At 34.4% G+C, this 20556-nt stretch overlaps 1 protein-coding gene across 1 annotated transcript in view; it reads right to left on the bottom strand.

Annotated features, from left to right (window-relative positions):
- Positions 1-1521: 1521 nt before the first annotated feature.
- The window catches only part of LOC108044575 (discoidin domain-containing receptor 2), a 115422-nt gene continuing 96387 nt past the window's right edge, over positions 1522-20556 (bottom strand). Inside the window, exons 15-17 of the mRNA XM_044460253.1 lie at positions 5660-5822; positions 4079-4228; positions 1522-4008 (exon numbers count right to left, since the gene is read on the bottom strand). Coding sequence (XP_044316188.1) covers positions 3844-4008; positions 4079-4228; positions 5660-5822 — 478 coding nt within the window. The 3' untranslated portion in view covers positions 1522-3843. The remainder of the gene's footprint in view (positions 4009-4078; positions 4229-5659; positions 5823-20556) is intronic.

Here is a 20556-nt window from a genome sequence, read left to right as displayed (position 1 = left end):
CGCGCTGTGTAGCTTTAAACACAATCCAAGCCCAAAAAGTTAATGGCACTTTGAGCCGCTTCCTGCAAGCCAACAGCTGAGACCAACGAGTACAAATCCATAGCCAGAATTACACTTGCACCTGACTCAGTAACAAACCGAGCCCCCACTTTGCAAGAGAATTAAATTAAAACAAGAAAGGAAGCAAACTTCGCTGCAAGCCGAAGCTTATATACCCTTTCAGTTAATACAAATCGGCTACATTTCGATTTCTATGCCAACACAAAATTTAGTTCTTAAGCTGGAGTAAAAAAATACTCGAGTATATTGGTATCGTGGCATCGTAGAATCTTAGGCATTTGACCGTTTATTACTTGTTTTTGTTTTTATATAATAGTGAATAATAGTAAAATATGTATCACTCTAAGATATTTGCTAATTATACCCGTTACTCGTAGAGTAAAAGGGTATATTGTATTCGTGCAAAAGTATGTAACAGCTAGAAGGAAGCGTTTCCGACCCTATAAAGTATATATATTCTTGATCAGGATCACTAGCCGAGTCGATCTAGCCATGTCCGTCTGTCCGTCTGTCTGTCTGTCTGTCTGTCCGTATGAACGCTGAGATCTCGGAAACTATAAAAGCTAGAAGATTGGCATTTTGCATGTAGATTTTAGAAGTTCCTACGCAGCGCAAGTTTGTTTCAAAATGGTGCCACGCCCCCTTTAACGCCCACAATCGCTGATATACGACTTTAAAAATTTAAATATTTCGGAAAAGTAAAAATGCAGTTTTATTGTGTTTATCAACACCTATCGAAATGTAGAAGAAATTTTTCAAATCGGACCATTCGTTAAAAAGTTATGCGTGATCAAAGTTTCTATCTCCATCTCCCTCGCACTGCCTTTACCTGAGTAACGGGTATCTGATAGTCGGGGCACCCGACTATAGCGTTCTCTCTTGTTTTTATTATTAAAAGCCCTACAAGAGTTCTTTAATGAAATAAGTACAACAACTTACTATCCTAACACTGGCCTTAATAATGTAATATAATGTATTATATTATATAATGTATATATTATATATTTACCCTTGCAGCTGATACAAAAATTAAATATTCTAAAATTTCGATTTAGATGCTTCAATGAAGCAGGACGAACGTTCTTATGTCAGGAGAATGATATATTTGTATACAATTTTTTTTTGGGATATATATAAAAAATTACCTTTTAAAAAAACTTTTTGACTAAAAATTATTTTGTTTTCGTATAAGCAAAGACTACATTTAATACAAATTTCTGATTCGGTACGCATTATTAGACATTTTATAGTCATATAGTCATGACTTTCTTACCTTGATTTAATTAAAAACCTTAATTGGTTATTTCGATCACGTTGCACTGTCCCACCCAGAGGAAATAGTGAATTTTGTTTCATTTTGATTTATTTATTCTGCAGCAATTTCTTAAGATTAAGAATTGAATGGTTTTTATTCATAACCCTAACTTACAAACTATACGACTAAATGTAAATTCCTTTTTTTGGCGCTGAATTCGGCCACAGCCTAAATCTGTCCAAATTATTCTCTTTATTAGACTTTAGCTGTACCAGAAAATCAAAAACTTTTTATATCGTAAGCAAATGTAATTTATCTTATTTAAAAAGCTGACATAATGTGGTTTATTTTATTAGTTCTTTTTATTTAACATGATTGTGCTCAACGATTCTTAAATTGATTCGTTGCAAGAGAAACGTTTCAATTAATTAATATCTTTTATTGGATAAGATGAATGGTATTAAACTTATGTATTTTAATACTAATTATACAAAAATCACCAATTATAACACAAGTTTGATTTCCATGATTAAGAAAATAAGCCTTAAAAGCTTTATTTATTTATTCTAAAGTATAAATTAAGTTTTTAGCCTTTTGCTTTTTTGACCATAATTGGTCAATTTTTATAGTAATAGAGCCGTTTTCAACATTCCCGTTAAAGTCATATGGATTCGTTCAATAGTACAGATGTTAGGGCCTGTCCAAAAGAAAATGGTGATATAATTCAAAGCCACCTTGCCTAATACACGCCTAAAAACCAAAACATATTTTTTTTATTCTACTCGAAACACAAATAACTAATAAGATGAGATCTTTACTTTTAGAGCATGGGAAAACGTAGATTTTTTGGTGTTAAAGAGGACAACAGGGGTTAGTTAAAAAAGAACCTTTTTCCCCAACAGGAAAAATCCGTATAAAAATGAATAGATGGTGTCTTCTTTAGTTTCACCTTCGAAAAGAAGCATTCAAATTTGATTCGTGTTATATGTGTGTATTTTATGTATATTTTTAGGTGCAATTTAAAGTTGTTATTCTTCATTTTTAATAACTTTTTAAATTTGTGGAGGCTTTTGCATCTATATCAAAAAACGACCCACAATAACTAGTTCAGAAAATTATGAAATTTATTCTTAGTAAAATAAGAGAAGCACTTTAAGAAAATGGTACCTGCAAAAACATGAAAAAATTTCTTGATAGAAAAATCAAAAATTAATAAATTAAAAAAAAAACAAGAAAGCAAGCATTTTTTTTCAAACGAAATTTGCTGATAGTTAAGTAACAATTTGTCTTTGTATATTTCACAAATGTCAGGGCAGATTACTTTATGGCACTATAAATCTATGAATTTTTGTTTTTCATTTGGATTTAAAACAATTTTACAGCTTAGTACTAAAACTGATACATTTCTTGTCTAATTTGGTAATCGGTAGACTAAGTTGGTACAATGACATATTTTCTTTATTACAGCGAAACCTTTTTTAAGCATTTGATAGTGTGTAAAATAATATATATTTAACAAAATGGGTTTTTTATAGCCTAGATTTGAAAATGAATGTCTGAGTTTAGCCTAAGATTGTAACTCGAAAGAGATTCGACTTGCAGTAATATAAAGCATTTTGCATAATTGTGTTCTTTTTTCTTTGTTTGAACAGTTATTGTCAAAATGATATGCAGACTTTTAAATATTTAGTTGCTTATAGTTAATTCGCAATATATCGTCAAAATTTAATTTTGAGTTGAGATAGAGTGTCTTTTTAGGGAATAATGCAGCAGCGGCAGGTGGACATTACATATATGTATAAATATAGATTCATTTTGTGGTATTTTATTAAATATGTTAAACAAAATTATTTAATATATAGCGTTCAGGTTGAGGAGCGATAGGTACACACATATGTCAACGTTCTCATTTTTTTCGATTCAATTTTACTTCTACGAATATTATTTACATAAAAACTTTTTATGTACGACTATTATTTGAGGAATTTAATAAGCTTTTAATTGATTGTGGTTTTAGAACTAGACTACTTTTTACCGATACCTGTGTTCTACCGAAATAAATTCTATAACTCTGATATGATGAAGATGAAAAAAAATATATCAATTTTAAAAGCTTACAAAACTAAAACGACAATTTACTCTAGAAATGAAAGCTTTCGTTTTCGGTGACTTTTGATATAATAATATATTAATATATTTCTTCATCTCGATTTATGATAAACCAATAATATTCAGCAAACTAGTTATTTGGATTACAATTTTCTACGACTTTCTCTAACACGTTATAAAGTTTTCATCTCTGGACTAAATCATCGATTTATTTTTGTAAACTATTGTAATCAAATTCAGGGCTTGGCATAAAAATGTATTCCTTTTGGTATACAACATTGGGTTTACTGGGTTATTAATATTAGTTTACATGCATTGTTTTTAATTTACAAAAACCGTATGTAACTATTGAAATATTTATTAATTAATTATGATGTGCTAAAATCAAGTTTAATTTGAGTTTTTACAGATCGAATTTTTCAATACATATGTGTCTGAGTGTGTGGCTTAAATCCTAAGTTCTTGCGCTGCAGATACAAATGTATCTCCCGGAAACTGGGTCGACTTGACTCATCGCGCTGCCAGCACTCGCACATGAGATCAAACATTTCCAGCGGACAGTTAATAGGCAGGGGCAAAAGTTCCTGAAACAAGACGTTAAGATACAACATAATTTCTTAATGAAATATCTTGATTGGTTTCATCTCCACTCACATGCATTTTATAGTTCCGGTACATGTGCCCAATGTTTTCAATAACATTTTTGTTGCTCATATGTTCGTATGGCTGTTCTTTGGCGAAAGTCAATATTTCCCAAAGGACTACGGCAAATGACCACACATCCGATTTCGTTGTAAACTTTCCCTGAAAATAAATTTCCAAATCAGGGATGTCGATTATAAAAATAGAAAAGCGATATTGCCGCAGAATTTATCGTTTCGAAAATAACACTTATTATATAATATTAAGCAGCTATCCTGTTTAAATAGGATTCATGGAAAGAACAATATTCGATTTTTGTGGGGTATATACAACATATTTTTGTGGATAATACTTTATTATTTAGTATTCCTCTTGTCGATTGTAAAATGGCTAAAAAAATCTGCAAGTGCAAGTGAAAAGGTACAATCTGCCCCTAAGAGCAATCTTTATATTTTCGTTTTGGTCATAAATAAATAAATATCTTGGCTGTCTTAATTGTGAGCACACAGCATACAACTGGCTTTTTGCCGATTGTAAAATGGCAAAAAATAACTTGGCAAAGGTGTATCACTATCGCACACTGGTCCTAATGCCCAAAATCCATTTTTTTAAAGTAATTTTTGAAATGTTGAAACCATGCGAATTTATGAATGTCAATTTTGATAAGATAAAATAAACAATAATTTACATTTGGGAGAAAAGCTCGAATGGCCTGGCCATCAAAATTGTTGCGCTGGTCGGAGACAGAAATTTTCATGTTGTTCCGTCACCAAAGGGAATATTTACGATACCAAACTTCAGACCAAATCCGAAGAACATTTTCGAGCTGTGTCCAAATACCTGGAGAAAGCTAAGAAAAACTACTACACATGCCAACTAAAAAGCAGCAAGGGCTTGAAAGTTGTACTAAAAGGAATCGAGCCCAACGTAACCCCCAATGAAGTTATCGATGCCTTCAAAGAAATCGCTTTTTCTGGAAAGAACGTTAGTTACATCATTAACAGGAACAAAAAGCCGCAACCACTCTTCAAGGTAGAGTTGGAGCCAGACTGTCGAGTCTTGAAGAAAAATGAAGTGAATCCCATTTATAACCTGCAATACCTAGTGCCACATAAAAAGAGCGCCCCAGTGCAATGTACAAACTGTAAGGAGTATCGACACACCAGGACATACTGCACACTTCGATCAGTCTGTATATTTTTCGGGACGGCTGCAAGATTCTTTTTTTGTAAGGAACGGAAAACTCACTCCAGTCGAATCTAGGAAACGTTCTGTAGGTCCAAGGACCCATGCAAAGCACACTGGAAGCTTTGATGGTTACTTAGGCAACAAAGTATGAAAACGACCATCCAAAAACTGCAGCGCACTGGTTTAAAATCAAAACATGGTGTTACAGTTGCTTGCAGCTAAGCAGTCCAAATAATTGATGGCAAATCTACGAATAACAATGTGGAACGCCAAGTGTATACTTGCTTTCTTGTTAATTATATCTTCATTGTTTTAAGATATATTAATATGCTTTCCACAGTGTTGTAATGTTTAGTTTAATTTCTGTAAGCAACTTCAACTACCAATTCGAACTTGTAATCTTACCAAAAAAACACTTTCCCAAGACATCCATCGAATGGGCATAGGCTGAGTCTGTCTTCCGGAGGAGTTTTCGAGTTGGCAATAGTCCGATGCATAGGCCGTCCGATTTATCACACTTCCGATGGAGCAAACTTTGACGCTTAGTTCTGGCCCAATTATACAGCTCCTGAAAAAAGAATCGGAAGATAAAGTTTAAGCCGATGTAGAAACTAAGACCAGATACGTGCTAAGAAGCACAGATATTCTGGTATTTAGTAGAAACTAATAATACAACATATTTTTGTCCATTTTATAGACAATATAATAAGCAAAATCAGGTTTTACCAACCGCACCTTAATAAAAAAATTTTATGATATTACATTCATAGATTTTAGTGCGCAAATTTTATTCAATTTAAGTAAACTAGCCTCGTTAAGCTATGAACATTTTTTTGAAGATTTTCTTCCCTTTTTTTGTCGAAAAAAATCGAATGTAATTTATGTAATTATAGTCCATTCCGTGGATAATTTAATTACGAGTATTTAAAAAAAAACATTAAGATTCGTCAAAAATGGACTGAGAAAACGCATTTATAGTAGTACCTGCTTTGAGTCGGTCGGCTCGGAGGCTCATAACATTTAAACTATTTCGTATTTCGATTTGCCCTTTTAGTATGATATCCTAGACACTTGTAGCTTTTGGAAATATACCAAAAAAAATGTTGATTTTTTTCAGAAAACTAACCAGAATGGACCCTTAAATACTTATGTATATATTTCTAAAAGAAACCTTTTCTTCCTCGCTTTCCCATCAAGACAGTTTCTATTTTTAACTCACATAGGATAACGAAATTCCGTTACCCGATCTGTGCGTATACAGGTCCGGGTATATAAAAAGTACAGCTCTTTTTTGTTGACCGAAATGTGGGATACAGAACAAAAACACTGCACACCTTGGCGAAACCCATTGCATGCGCAAATCCCTTTTAAAAACAAATAAAATAGGTCGAATGCATTAGTTGTAGCTACTCAAGGGATTTTTTCCAATGAATTGCAATAAAAATAAATGATGTAAGAACTATTTCATAAACATTTTAAATAGTTTTTGAAGTTTTTCTAATTTGTTGTATATAATCATTAATAAATTAATCCGGAAATCAAACGCCGAATTTGTCATTAAAATATTTATGTAGATATTTATGTGTAATATTCTAATGTTTATTAAGGAATATTTGTTCATCTATTTGTTTCACTACTGTTCACATGCAATAGAGAGATTTAATTGGTTTGAAATCTTTAAACAACAAGAAAGAAAGCAAACTTTGGCAAGACGAAGTTTATATACCCTTGCAGTTATTACAAATCGACCACATTTTGATTTCTATGCTTATTTTACTAACAACAATGAAGCTATGTCTATTTGGCGCTGCATTTTGCCATCGTTTATATGGCAGCTATGTGATATTGATGTTCGATTTTAATTGAATTAAAACCGTAGTTCCATAGAATTAAAATATTACCAAGTCCCAAAGAAGAACACCAAAAAAATAAAAATAACAAAGTTCTATTTTTTTTGAATTTTATTTCCGGTTGTTCCTATGGGGCTATATGTTATAGAAAGACAACTTTTGGGAAAGTTTCAATCAGATAGCTTTAAAACTGAGGGACTAGTTTGCGTAGAAACGGACAGACGGACGGACAGACGGACAGACTGACATGGCTAGATCGCCTCTCCTGGTGATGCTGATTAAGAATTTATATACTTTATGTCTTCTTTATTGCATTGCAAACTTTTTACTAAATTATAATACCCTCTGCAAGGGTATAATGAATTGGTTAGTGTTTATTTATTTTTGCACTGTTTGTATCTTTAGAATATACGCGTGCCGTTTTTAAAAACAGGCATGGGCCTCCGGCTATGTAAATATTTTATTTTTGTAACTAAACATTTACATAAGGCATTTGTTTGAATAATATACATATTTGGAAAACCTTATAAAAGAGATCGGCGAACATATTCCAAATCAGTTCAAAGGCAAAGTTGGTCTTTCGCAGTTCAAAGCTCTAAAAACTCTGGCGAAATGTTTAAATTCGAAATATATTTAGTGTACGCTTTTGTCGGTTGCAATCTGTACAGCATAGTTAAATCCCAGGAAAATGTGGATTCAGTTTGTATCCTGAAGGATGCCCCGAGTCAATGTGGGGCATTCTGTCTTTCCGCTCAACGGCCATTCATCGATCACAATTACAAGGTTCAGAGGCAGATGGATTCCATTTCTGAAATTTTAAATGAAAACCAGAAGAGGGTGGACCGAATGGAAAAAGCTATACTGGACAAGATGGGCATAATCGAAAATGGAACACTGGTTACTCAGGCAAATATAGAAAGGATTCAAAGAGAAAATCAGGCCAATATGGACAGAATCGAAAAAAAAACTCTGGAGACTCAGCCATCTTTGGAGAGGATTCAAAGAGAAAATCAGGACACGACGGACAGAATTTTCCAACTGGTCAAGAGCATCTCGATGGGTCTCATGTGTGTCGAATCTCGATGTTTTTATATAGAAAATAATTTTAAACAAACCTGGATTAACGCTGAGGACACCTGTCGTAAAATGGGAGGTCACCTAGCAGCTTTCCAAAATCAAAAGGAATTTAACGCCGTCACAGCGAAACTCCATTATGGTATTAAGTATTGGTTGGGCATCAACGATCGGGAAAAGGAAGGCGAGTTTGTAACTGCCTCCGGCAATCCACCAAAATACTTGACTTGGGCTGTGGGTCAACCCGACAACTACGATGACAATGAGAACTGTGTCCACATCTGGGACAAAATGATGAACGATCTTCCGTGCGAATTCGATCAATATTATATTTGCCAGTTGGACGAAGTATAAATAGAAGTACAAACAATTAAGTGTCAAAATTGCTGAGTACTCAACTTACTGGTCAAAAATGTTCATATTTTGAAGATTTTATATTTATAAACTTAAAAAATATATTTAATGTGCATACAAATTGGAAGTTTTATAACTCCCTGCAAGTTTTTTTCGCTTTTCTTTCCCAAAAGGTTTGAAAAAGTCTGGAGTGAATTAAGACCATTAAGAACAATTAATCTTTTGGCATTGCATAAGAAAAAATCCTTTATTTTGGTTCCCTGGCCCTGGTAAGAGTGACGATATCCTTCACACTCGGCCTATGCAACATATTTTTAACAAGAAAAAATTGTTCATCTTTGGACGCGATCCATTTATGTAGCCAATTTTTGGCCTCTTCGTATGAAGAGCGGAAGTGCTGTTCAGGGAGGCCATGGGTCATTGATCGGGTTAAGTGGAAATCCGAAAGAGCGATGTCTGGAGAGTAGAGATGGTGGGGTAGACCGTCCCATTTCTGCGTTTCCCAGTAAGTTTTCACGACCTTGGCAATATGAGGCCGGGCGTTGTCCTGTAGGAGTATCACTTAATCGTGCCGAATCCACGTCTTCAAACTTTTTCACGGGACCTAGTCGATCATTGTCTTCCACGACAAACTCGCCATTTTTAAGCTTTGCAAACCATACTCGACACGTTCTTTCACTGATACACGACTCACCATAAGTTTGTTCAGCTGCCGTTTATTTCGAATTGAACGCGAAAAGTAAAATCTGCCACAAATGACGCTTATTCTCCATATTTCGACATTTTTTCGCATCAACAAAATGATAGACAATGAGAATACACGAACGAGACAATTTAGAGTTGTTGACCGATACTTTAGCTTGCCATGTGGCGTTGCCGATCAACATTTCTCACCGATTTGCGAAGATGGCACTACTCTGTCAAAAACGGCGGTTTTCTACTTGTACACCCAATATTTTTACCATTTTCAAATTTTGAACAATCAAATAAGTTATCTCTGCACTACCTGCAATAAAAATTCCTTTTTTTTGGAAAATTGTATCCAGATTGTATTAAAACTGAGAGAAAAGTTCGAGTGAAAACGGACAAAATGTCAAAAGTGCTGATCAGGAATATATATTCTTTACAGGTTCTGAAATATCTCCTTCGGCGCGTTTCAAAATTTCAAATGAAATAAGAATACCACCTGCAACTAGATAAAAAGCTTTGACTAATAAATGCGATATTGATTTGGTTTAAACCAGAGGGCACTCAACAGTTTTTTTACATGGATAAATCGTTATGGAAATTCCTAAGTCGTCCTCCATAGCTTAGTTTGGAAAGCCACCGCATTGTCTTATAAGGGAATCCATATTGCAGAGCAGAACAATAAGCAAGTCCAAACTTAACGACAACTAAATCCAATTATAAGAGATCCAAAGCGGCGCTAAAGGAGCTGACAGGATATGCAGGGCACTGCACATCGAACACGTGTGCGTAACGAACTCAATGTGATTCGGTGGTTGGGTGATTGTTTCCTAGGCTGAAATGGGTCCTTCGTGTTCGGATGGCAGTGCTCTTTTAAGGTTTACTTTTCATTTACGCGCAACTAGAAGGGGACATATTAATAACCTACACAAACGCATTGCACGTGGAGTTGCAGGGGCAACTACCCTTCACAGTATCTCCGAAAAACTGTAATTAAACTTAATCCGCTCAATTTAAAAGGCACACCCAGGCATCACTTCCCTGCTAAGTTTTATACTCAATTTTCTATATACTCAATTACTACTCAATATATATGATTATTATTGTTTGTTTTTTGTTTTTAGGGAGGGTAAATTGGAATTGGCGATAAATCGATTGAAATTTTCTCGTCCGGCTTTTAACCCCATTCAAACGTCATACATTTTTTCGGAAAGGTTACAACTTTATACAAGGAGTGTTTCCCTATGAGTCAAATAACTGTCAAAAAATAATACAAATTGTCAAACTTAAATTTATTTACTGTATATGGAAGTGGCTTTAGTAAAGCTGGTTCCAAAGGTCACCTGATTGACAAATAACAGTTAATAATACCCTCTGCAAGAGTATAAAAATATAATATTTGTTTAAACGGCAATGGATAAAAATCAAAGCCAAATATGTTTACGTTGTGTATGAATCACTAAAAAACTTTAAAAAAAACTTAAAACTTTATACCAATATCAAAATTATTATTGGACTCGATTTTGTGTTTCGGTGTACTATTCTTATATTTAATATTTTTCATTTTGTTTGATGTCATTTAAAGTATATATTATATTTTATATATTATATATATATTATATTTTTTTTTGCAAAAAGGAAGCCCAGTTAAAAAAAATCGGTTTTGCATCTAAATTAAAATCTAATATAGCTTTAAATTTCACTGAAAGCACTTTATTAGCATTTTAATACTCTTGCAGAGGGTATTATAATTTTGGTCAAAAGTGTGCAACGCAGTGAAGGAGACATCTCCGACCCTATAAAGTATATATATTCTTGATCAGGATCACCTCCTGAGTTGATATAGCCATGTCCGTCTGTCCGTCTGTCTGTCCGTCTGTCTGTCCGTCTGTCTGTCCGTCTGTCTGTTTCTACGCGAACTAGTCTCTCAGTTTTAAAGATATCGAATTGAAACTTTGCACACACCCTTCTTTCCTTTGCACGCAGTATATAAGTCGAAACGGCCGGGATCGGCCGACTATATCCTATAGCTGCCATATAACTGATTGATCGGAAATGCCATAACTCTGCTGTTTGTTAAGTTAGGAAGTTGGGACTTTCTATGGGTTTTATATTTGGCCAATCAATCCGACGTACCAAATTTCAAAAGGATCGGCCGACTATATCTTATAGCTGCCATATAACTGATTGATCGGAAATGCCATAACTTTGGTGTTTGTAAAGTTAGGAAGTTGGGATTTTCTATGGGTTTTATATTTGGCCAATTAATCCGACCTACCAAATTTCATAAGGATCGGCCGACTATATCTTATAGCTGCCATATAACTGATTGATCGGAAATGCCATAAGTTTGGTGTTTGTTAAGTTAGGAAGTTGGGATTTTCTATGGGTTTTATTTTTGCCTAATCAATCCGACGTATCAAATTTCATAAGGATCGGCCGACTATATTCTATAGCTGCCATATAACTGAACGATTGGAAATGCCATAACTTTGGTGTTTTTAAAGTTAGGAAGTTGGGATTTTTTATGAGTATGAATGATTTTGGAGAATATAATTTGCAGAATATTCTGCAAGGGTATTTCAACCGCCCGAAGTTAGCTTTCCTTTCTTGTTTTTATTTGTTTTTTAGTTGAAACAAAACGGCTTGTAATACTTTACTTATTATAAATTGTACGAAGGAACGTTTTCTCTCGTATTACTTCCAATCAGGACGATTGGTTTACTCATGCAGACACTGACAGTGACTCTTGAAAAATGTTCGGTAATCAAAAAAGTTGACGGCGAGAAAAGGGTACAGTAATAAACACTTTGTGTAGGCTACTGTTATGAAAAATGAACACAAAGACCTCTCCAAATGAAGATATCCCCCCGAACTCCACTGGACTTGTCGTTGGATACCCCTTTGAAAAATTATTCCCACCAGGTGACGTACATAGCTTGGCCACTGCCATTTTTAAGGGGAAAAGTCTCACAAAAACTTTCACCGAGTCATTTATCAGGCGCAGACGACATTCTCCGCGGCGTACAATGGCCTAAATGGACAATCTGGCACATATAAATAAAGAACTTATAGATCATGGAAGTTAGAATTATATTTTTCCTGATAAAATTTTAGTATGGTTTGATTTTTAATTTGCCAGTGCACTGTGGTTCCGCTTGTATGGAAGCGCGGCCAAAAATGCTTTTAATGGCATAAGAGTGCTGAAAGTTTTACCAAGCTTCGTAAATAGTGTTTGTAGTTGAAAAAATCCGCCAACCAATGAACCCCAAATAATAAAATTTAACAAATAATTAAACAATAACAATTTATGAGCCATTTAAAAACTAAAAAAATGTACAATGGCTGTAACTTCAAAATTATACAAAAATTTTAGGATGTCTCATCAAGCAAGCTATTAACTGAAGGAAATAATTTTAAATTGTCCTTTTTTCAATATTTCTCTGCCCAGTAATATATGGGTCGGACCGTAAAAGCAAATAATCCAATATGTCTGTATTTATATGTATATTAAAAATATGTAGGCGTGCCAACACACACTGACTTATGTTGCCTATGAAATTAAAAGTTAAAAACAAAAATTTTTAAATATTACGAAGTTTTTATACACAATGTAAACCACAAGTAAGACGACGACAAACACACAAAACAAACACAGGGGCTCTGCTGGACAAGTTTGACCTTGAAGAAATAAAAATATGCGTTAGATTATTGATTGTTTCACACACATCTGCAAGTTTCTGCAGCTGACTTAAACACTTTTATTAAGTAAAAACTCTGATTAATACAATGAATATAATATCTATGGGGGAATCGGGGGGGAACACAACTAAAACTTTAGGTAAACATAAAAAAGACGTTCACAAAATACACAAAAAATATTAAATCGATTTTTTTAGTTTCACTAAAAAAATTTGTTGGATTTATTTAATTCTTAATATATACATTTAAAGTAAATACCTTCAACTTCAAAATGCATTTTGAATGATGAAAATCGGATCACTCTATCAAACGTTTGACCACTTTGAAGCGCAATTTTGTTTTGTTAAAATTCTTGATAAGTACAGATGCGCTGCAAGAATGTACACATGATCACGCTTTACATTCTATTTTTATAAAGTCCCGTTAGATTTCTAGACAAAACCGGTTTGCCATCAAGAAGTTTGAACATTTTAGAGAAAATTTGCTTTCAATTTTTTTCAATTCGTTGTTATCACTTTTTTTGATTTTTGGCCTCTGGCGGAACCACAGTGCAGTGTGTTGTCCCCGAACTCTCGGATATCTCATGCGTCCTCCGAAAAGCTGACGAAGACTTTCCCATCTTTCTATTAAAAACAAAATTGGTCATTATCTGTAAACAAACTAGGCTTCGCTGCACTAAATAGTTACCGGAATATCGAAAGCTCACTATTGCCATCACATTCTCACTCGTATTAATCGTAATATGTTTAGTATTATTAGGATTTATGGATGTATCTAGTTCCGGTGATCACACTTTTCGCTATCCAAAATTGGTTTTTTGTGATAAATCAGGCAAAGCGAAATCTGTTTCTAAGATTTCTGGGTTATTTTAGAAGTCTTTCATTCAACAACGAAAAGGACTGTTTTATCCTTTTGATGTCATAGGAGCGACTTCAGTAACATTTACGATATTTCGGATATTTTGTAAATATTTATTGCTCAGAAATACACTTTTTCAGTTCATAGAGACTTAAAAACTTATAAGGACTTTATCCCAAAGCCTTTCTTTTTGGCTATTATAATAATGAGCCAATGTTGCACTATTGTAGCAACCCTTTTGTCAGCAAGAATGCAACAATAAAACTATAACATTTTGCGCCACCATAAAGGTTGGTTGATAATTATTATATTATTATTAAAAAAATGTTTACTTTTTAATACTTAAAGTATTCTGTATTGTTGTGTGCTAAAAAATACAAGACACGCATTACCTATCGAAATAGTAAAACAAATTTGGCAAATTCAGACGGTAAAATTCTAAATAAATAAGCGGCAGATTGGCCATTTCGCCCACTGTGCTACGAGGCCATTAAACTTAAGAAGCAATCATCAGGCTGTAATTATATGACGGTAATATTATAATGAGTGCCCAGACAATACATCACAAGCTCGTTGTTTAGCTTGATAATTAAAAATGTTTGTAATTTTCGCCGCACATTTTTTCTCTCCTTCACTCTTTCTCTTTAGCCGTTTTTAGCGGTCTCTCAAACTTTTCACTTTTATCTTCCGAAAAAGTTCGGTTGGCCTTTCTTCTCTTTATATATTTTTTATTTTTTGCCTTTGTGTGCGGCCAAAGTTTTGCGACAGTTTAGGGATTAGGCGGCCCCAAAAGTAGGCAAGAAAGAAAAAACTTTACGGTCATGTCCAAATTTAAGTGCTGAACAATTTTCTGGATTATGTGGCAGTTGATGAATTTGTTGCGCGAGGGAATTAGGCGCAAATGTTTGTTTCTTAAGAGAGCAGTGCACTAATGGATTTGTCTCGCCCACTGATTCGACCTCATAAAACAGCTTTTGCCCCGAGAAAACAGAAAAGTTTTCATAGTCGTAGCTGCCATAGGATAAAGTCAGTTAAACGATTACACTAGCTCAAGAAATTAATTCAACAAAATGCTAGACGAAAGAGAGTTTTAATTGTTGATGCAGTTTGACTCTCGGTCTAAGAGAATTACATCTACAATTTTTTAATTGAATACTTTTTTGCAGAGCCTGTTTTTATTTCAGTTAAAAATCTGCAACACATTAAAAAAGACATTTTCGAGCCAGTACATACGTATACTTAACATTCCTAATCAGTATCACCAAGGGAGTTGGTCTAGCCATATTTGTCAGTCCTTTTGTTCTTCCTATTCTACGCAAACTAGTCTCTCAGTCTTGTAGCCATCCGGATGAAACTTATTTTGTGTAATGATTTGTAAGTTTAACTATGTATTTTTACTGACATCAGTTTGTTAAAACGCCTCTTTCAAGCACATAATCGTAATGTCAACAGGAAACGCAAAGGCGTTACTCTACCTTTAGCTATCCCCACTCCCCCTCCGATCCTCAAAACTAAACGGCAGGTTACTGTCCCTCCCAATGAGGCAACAATGAGGGAACAATCGCTTTGCGATTTTAGCTGCTGAAGCGGAGAGTATGGACATGGAGTAAGAATCTATCAACGCAATATGTACTCGGTCTCTCTCACTCTCTCGCTCTCTTTCTCTTGGACCCTGACTGGCAAGGATATTTGAGAGCAGCCTGGCATATTTAATTGAATGCATAATAAACAATTAAGTACGTAGGGTACGTAGGCTCTCTAAAGAGAACTAAGTCCGCCTACCGCCCACTGCGTGCCGCCGTAAGCTCCAGTTTTCCCATTATCGACCTTCATTTGTGCCAACTGCAATAAATGTCAATTATTCATGAATTTTTCATTACTTGAATCAAGGCAAAAAAAATTCTTCTCTGTTTGATTTTTTTTTTACAACCACCACAGCGCTGGAAAAAGTTTTAATAACATGTAAATATGGCCAAGGGAAAGACAGAGATAGTTAAAGTAGAGCGAAGGAAAGCTAATCATTGGGGGGCGTTAACTAAGCAGCACATAAAATATAATGCCCAGCATTATAAAAGGGGAAATTCTCGAGCGGCAGGGAAATTCAGAGCGGGACAGACGACATGCTTGGCAGGCAAAGTTCTAATGGTGAATAATTAATATTTATTAATCATGACAAAAGCAGCTGTCGCCAACGCTATCGAAAGCAGCTTCCAAGTATAGGGTACTTTTTGGACCGTGATGGGAGGAGTGCATTCCTTGAGTGGCAAAGGCCAGGGCACTCATAAATTCTTCACGACAGTTGCTGGATATTCGATTTAAAATTCACCGCCAATAATAATAAAAATAAATCATTTCCCCATCTGTTGTTCAGTTCAGTTTGTTTTCGAACCGTTTTCGTTAGCCCTGCCTAACAACTTGCTAAAGTTTATGGTTACCAAGTCCAGCTCGTCTTAATTATTTACTTTTAATATCTCCGCCTTACCCAGAAAATTTCAGTTTCATGCCAAAACGGAAAATGACACCTGGGCTTTTCATTTAGCAATAGTTGAATTCGTCGGTAAGGTCAGAAATTATGTTCTGAAGGATTTTGGGTCTGTTGGTTGAGTAAATGAGCGCAACTATAACGACATTGTTTAACCTATTTTAACATCAATCTCTAAATAAAAGTATTCGAACGTCTTCGTAGATCAAATCTTAAACTATTGCAGTTTAGATGTGAATTTATGAAACGGGAAACTGAATTTTTAGGTCACATAATTACAACTGAGGGAATCAAAGCAAATCCAAATAAAATTCGAGCTATTTAACATTTTAAAATCCCAAACTCTTCAAAACAAATAAAATCATTTTTAGGGCTTTATGGATTTTATCGTAAATTTATTAAAAAATTTCCCAAAAATTGCAAAACCAATGACGTTTTGCTTAAAACAGGAGTTAAAATAAATATAAACGACCCTATTTACTATGAAGCATTTAAAAAACTAAAAACGTTAATTAGTACCGATCCAATTCTCATATATCCAGATTTAAAAAAGAAGGTATTCTTTTTTTTTTTTTTTTTTCACGACTATTGAGTTATATTTGATATTTAACTGAGAGCAGTTTTTTTCTCTTTCTGACGTTAAAATGTTCTAAAAAATGACTTATTTACCCAAATTGAGAATTTCCGTTCTTGAACATTGATACACAAGCTGAGTAAATTGAACTCAATGTGATAATTTTGTGTCTTGAATTTTTTTAAGTTCAGATACGCTCAGATTGAAAAGAATGTACTTAATTATTTATCTCTGAGTAGCTATTGGTCGTTCGTCTATGATAAAGTCGCTTGATTCTAAGAATATTTATACAAAATAATGCTTGGTAAAGTTACAAGTTGATATCCTTAAAAAAAAGCAAGCAATAATTTTTGACCAACAAAAGTGATGGTGTGCCCCATAGTGCAGCGCTCTAGAGAAATTTGTCGCCCTCCAGATCATCTGCATTGGCGCTGATGTATTTTTAGATTTATCTGTCTAAATATTCCAAAAACCTTAGATAGTTTGTTATAAGCGAGAAATTAAATGCATTTTTGTGTACAATTTAATTAAATTTTTTTACGGGATTACTTCTCGTACATTGCTTATTGCATTTTATTCTGATTAATTTTTCGAGTTGTTGCTGTAGACATGACGACGCTTGAAATGGACCTCTCCACATAATCCAATTACTCAATCCAATTCCCTTTCCACTTTAAAATAGCGTTTGCAGTAACAACTGCGAACACATTAAGCCAAATAAAATAAGTGGGCAGCCATAAATTATGCAATGTATATCACACACACGTCCGTATTCATGCATCTATCGAACATATTTCTCACTGCGCCTGAAAGCCGACTTTTCCAAATCGACAAGTGCTACATTTCGTATGCAAAATAATGCTTTGCATTTCTCATCGACCAGTGATGAATTAGAGCGAATTAATTTTACACTAAAAAGTGACAAAGCCCAAGAAGAAGCCCATGCCTGTTTGCGCCTTTCAAAGCATTTGTAAGGCTGACGTTGCTAGGGCAAACATTTTACCATATCAAATTCAAGTTCGCATAAATTTAAAAGACTGAGATTTGTGGTCGTTTAGGGAGAACAGGAAATAAAATCGATATTTCACAAAAGAACCGCTTCCCTATACCTACAGTACCTACAGGTTGAGTCGTAGGCCTTCCAATGCCAGCAAACTCTTACCAAAATCAAATCGATTATTATTTAATCGTCTGAGCTGAAGGGTTGCACGTCGTTCCACTGCAGTGGTACATGCGGGGGTTGTAAATTTAATTTAATTTTACCGGGAAAATTAATCAAAAATTGAATGTTAAGTCTTCTTGCTTCTTTATTCTGAATTCCTTTTTTAACCACAATCTAAACGGTAAAATTATTGCCACGTTTATTGTGTAAGCTGTAGCTGCTTTTATTTTGTGCCAGTCAGTCAAATTAGTGTTGCCGATGTTTTTCACAGAGGTTATGTCCACAGATTAGTCTATGATAATTTATGGGATTAGTGTAGCCGAAAAACAACTTTAAGTATAATATGTACATATGTACATAGATACATGTACAAGAACAATTTGTTCACCGCATTGCAAGATTTTGGTACACAGACGGAATAAAAAAAGTTTGAAAATAAAAATAATATCTAAAATTTTCAATTTATAAGAATACTGCAATTTCAAAAAGTGTATTTATTTAGTCGAATGCTTAATCATTTTTCGTCACAACATTTGATTTCAGAAATGGTGTATGTTGAAGGGCTGATCATGACGACTTTAACTTGTGTTTTTGTTTGATATCAAAAATTTTTGATTAAACTTCGGTTAAAGTATGACAATACCATGACCAGGAGTCCCTAAGTCTCAATATTTTTGGATTTGATTTTTTTAGGATATAAAGGGACAAAAAATTGCTTATGTTTCCCTTTTACTTAAAAAGGTTATAATAAGAATTTTTTATCATCAATAGATTTCTGCTAATTCAAATAGGCATAAAATGTTAATTATAAATTTCTGAAATATGTTCAATTTTTTATACCCTTGCAGAGGGTATTATAATTTTGGTCAGAAGTTTGTAACGCAGTGAAGGAGACGTTTCCGACCCTATAAAGTATATATATTCTTGATCAGGATCAATAGGGGAGTCGATATAGCCATGTCCGTTTGTCAGTCCGTCCGTCTGTCCGTCTGTTTCAATACCGTTTGCGAGCTCAGTTAAAAAGCTAGCGATCTGAAACTTTCACACTCGTCCTAAAACATGTGTACGCAGATCAAGTTTGAAAACCGCTCCGATCGGATGTCTATACCCTATAGCTCCCATAGGAACAATCGATAGCTCCTATAGGAACAATAGGGTGAAATCGGTTAAAATTTAATGATTTTTAGGATATTTCGCACAGTATATAAGCAATTGTCATTAATCTTTCCAAATCGTATTTTTTTAGGCATACCTTGATTAGGGTAAAAGCGCGTAACGTTTATATGCTATAGCTCCCATAGGAATAATATCATTTTTAGCAATTTCGGCAAAGTCTGCAAGGGTATTAAAACTTCGGCTTGCCGAAGCTAGCTTCCGTTCTCGTTAAAACTGAATAACGACCAAACGCGAATTTCAAAAGCTATAAGACCAACTATTAAAAAAAAAGCTAAACCGGGAATACTAAACTGTCTTTTGGCTTAGATTTCGTAATTATTTCGCAAAATAATTTGAAAATAATTTTTAAACTTAAGTTAACAAAGTTTAAATTATTTCAGGCGCTAACTTAATCAAAACCAAGACACCATCAATTCTGCGGCTATAAATAAGTAGTCTCCTCCTCACAATCTAAAAGTGCGAGTCGTCACTAAGTGTACTGGATTTCTAAATATATGTATATATTTTTGTTTCAATTATTTTTTCGATTGAATGATAAGCTGTCGGATCCGGCCGTTTCATATTATATACTAACTATAAAGTTTCAAACGGATAGCTTTAAAAATGTGGTACCAATTTGCGACGGAGGGCAGACTCACATAGCTATGTATATGATGCTGAATAAGAAAAATATACATAATGGGGTCGGTGATCACGTGTTTCTATAAAAAAGACTGCGATAAGAGCCGTTGCTGTGGATGTTGTTGGTTTTGCTGTAGTTGTTGCTGTTACTTTGGGTGCGATTGCAGAATGTTGCTAAGCAAGGGTCGAATCTGATGGTGGGGGGATTTTCCACTGAGAACTCCAAGCCGTAGGAGTAGTAGTAAGAGAAGGTATAATGCGAAAAGAAGACTACCTTAAAATTTTAAAAACCAATCTTCCCAATTTTATGGAAAAATGTGCTTATCCCGAAGACGAAATTGTTTTTCAACAAGATGGTGATCCAAAGCACACAGCAAAAATTGTTAGGGAATGGATTGGCAATCAACATTTTCAGCTGATGGAGTGGCCAGCGCAAAGTCCCGACCTCAATCCGATTGAAAATCTTTGGTCAATCGTTAAGAGACGGCTCGGGCAGTACGAAACAGCCCCAACCAATATGGCCAACCTTTGGGAACGTGTAACAGCGGAATGGAAGCAAATCCCTGAAGGTGTTATACAAAATTTGGTAGAGAGCATGCCCAACCGCATTAATCAAGTTATTGCTAATAAGGGTTTGTGGACAAAATATTAAAATGGATTTATTTATTTAATTTTTTTAAAATGTGCAAAAGTGAGTTTATGCGGGTTTTTCTGGTTTTTTCTTTCTAACTTTTAGAATTTACCTTATACGATATTGTTTCT

Source organism: Drosophila rhopaloa, unplaced genomic scaffold (genome assembly GCF_018152115.1).
Source record: "Drosophila rhopaloa isolate 14029-0021.01 unplaced genomic scaffold, ASM1815211v1 contig_2, whole genome shotgun sequence".
In the NCBI taxonomy this organism is placed as follows: domain Eukaryota; kingdom Metazoa; phylum Arthropoda; class Insecta; order Diptera; family Drosophilidae; genus Drosophila; species Drosophila rhopaloa.
The sequence above is the reverse complement of the archived record's forward strand: the minus strand, read 5'-3'. Positions and strand labels throughout refer to the sequence as shown.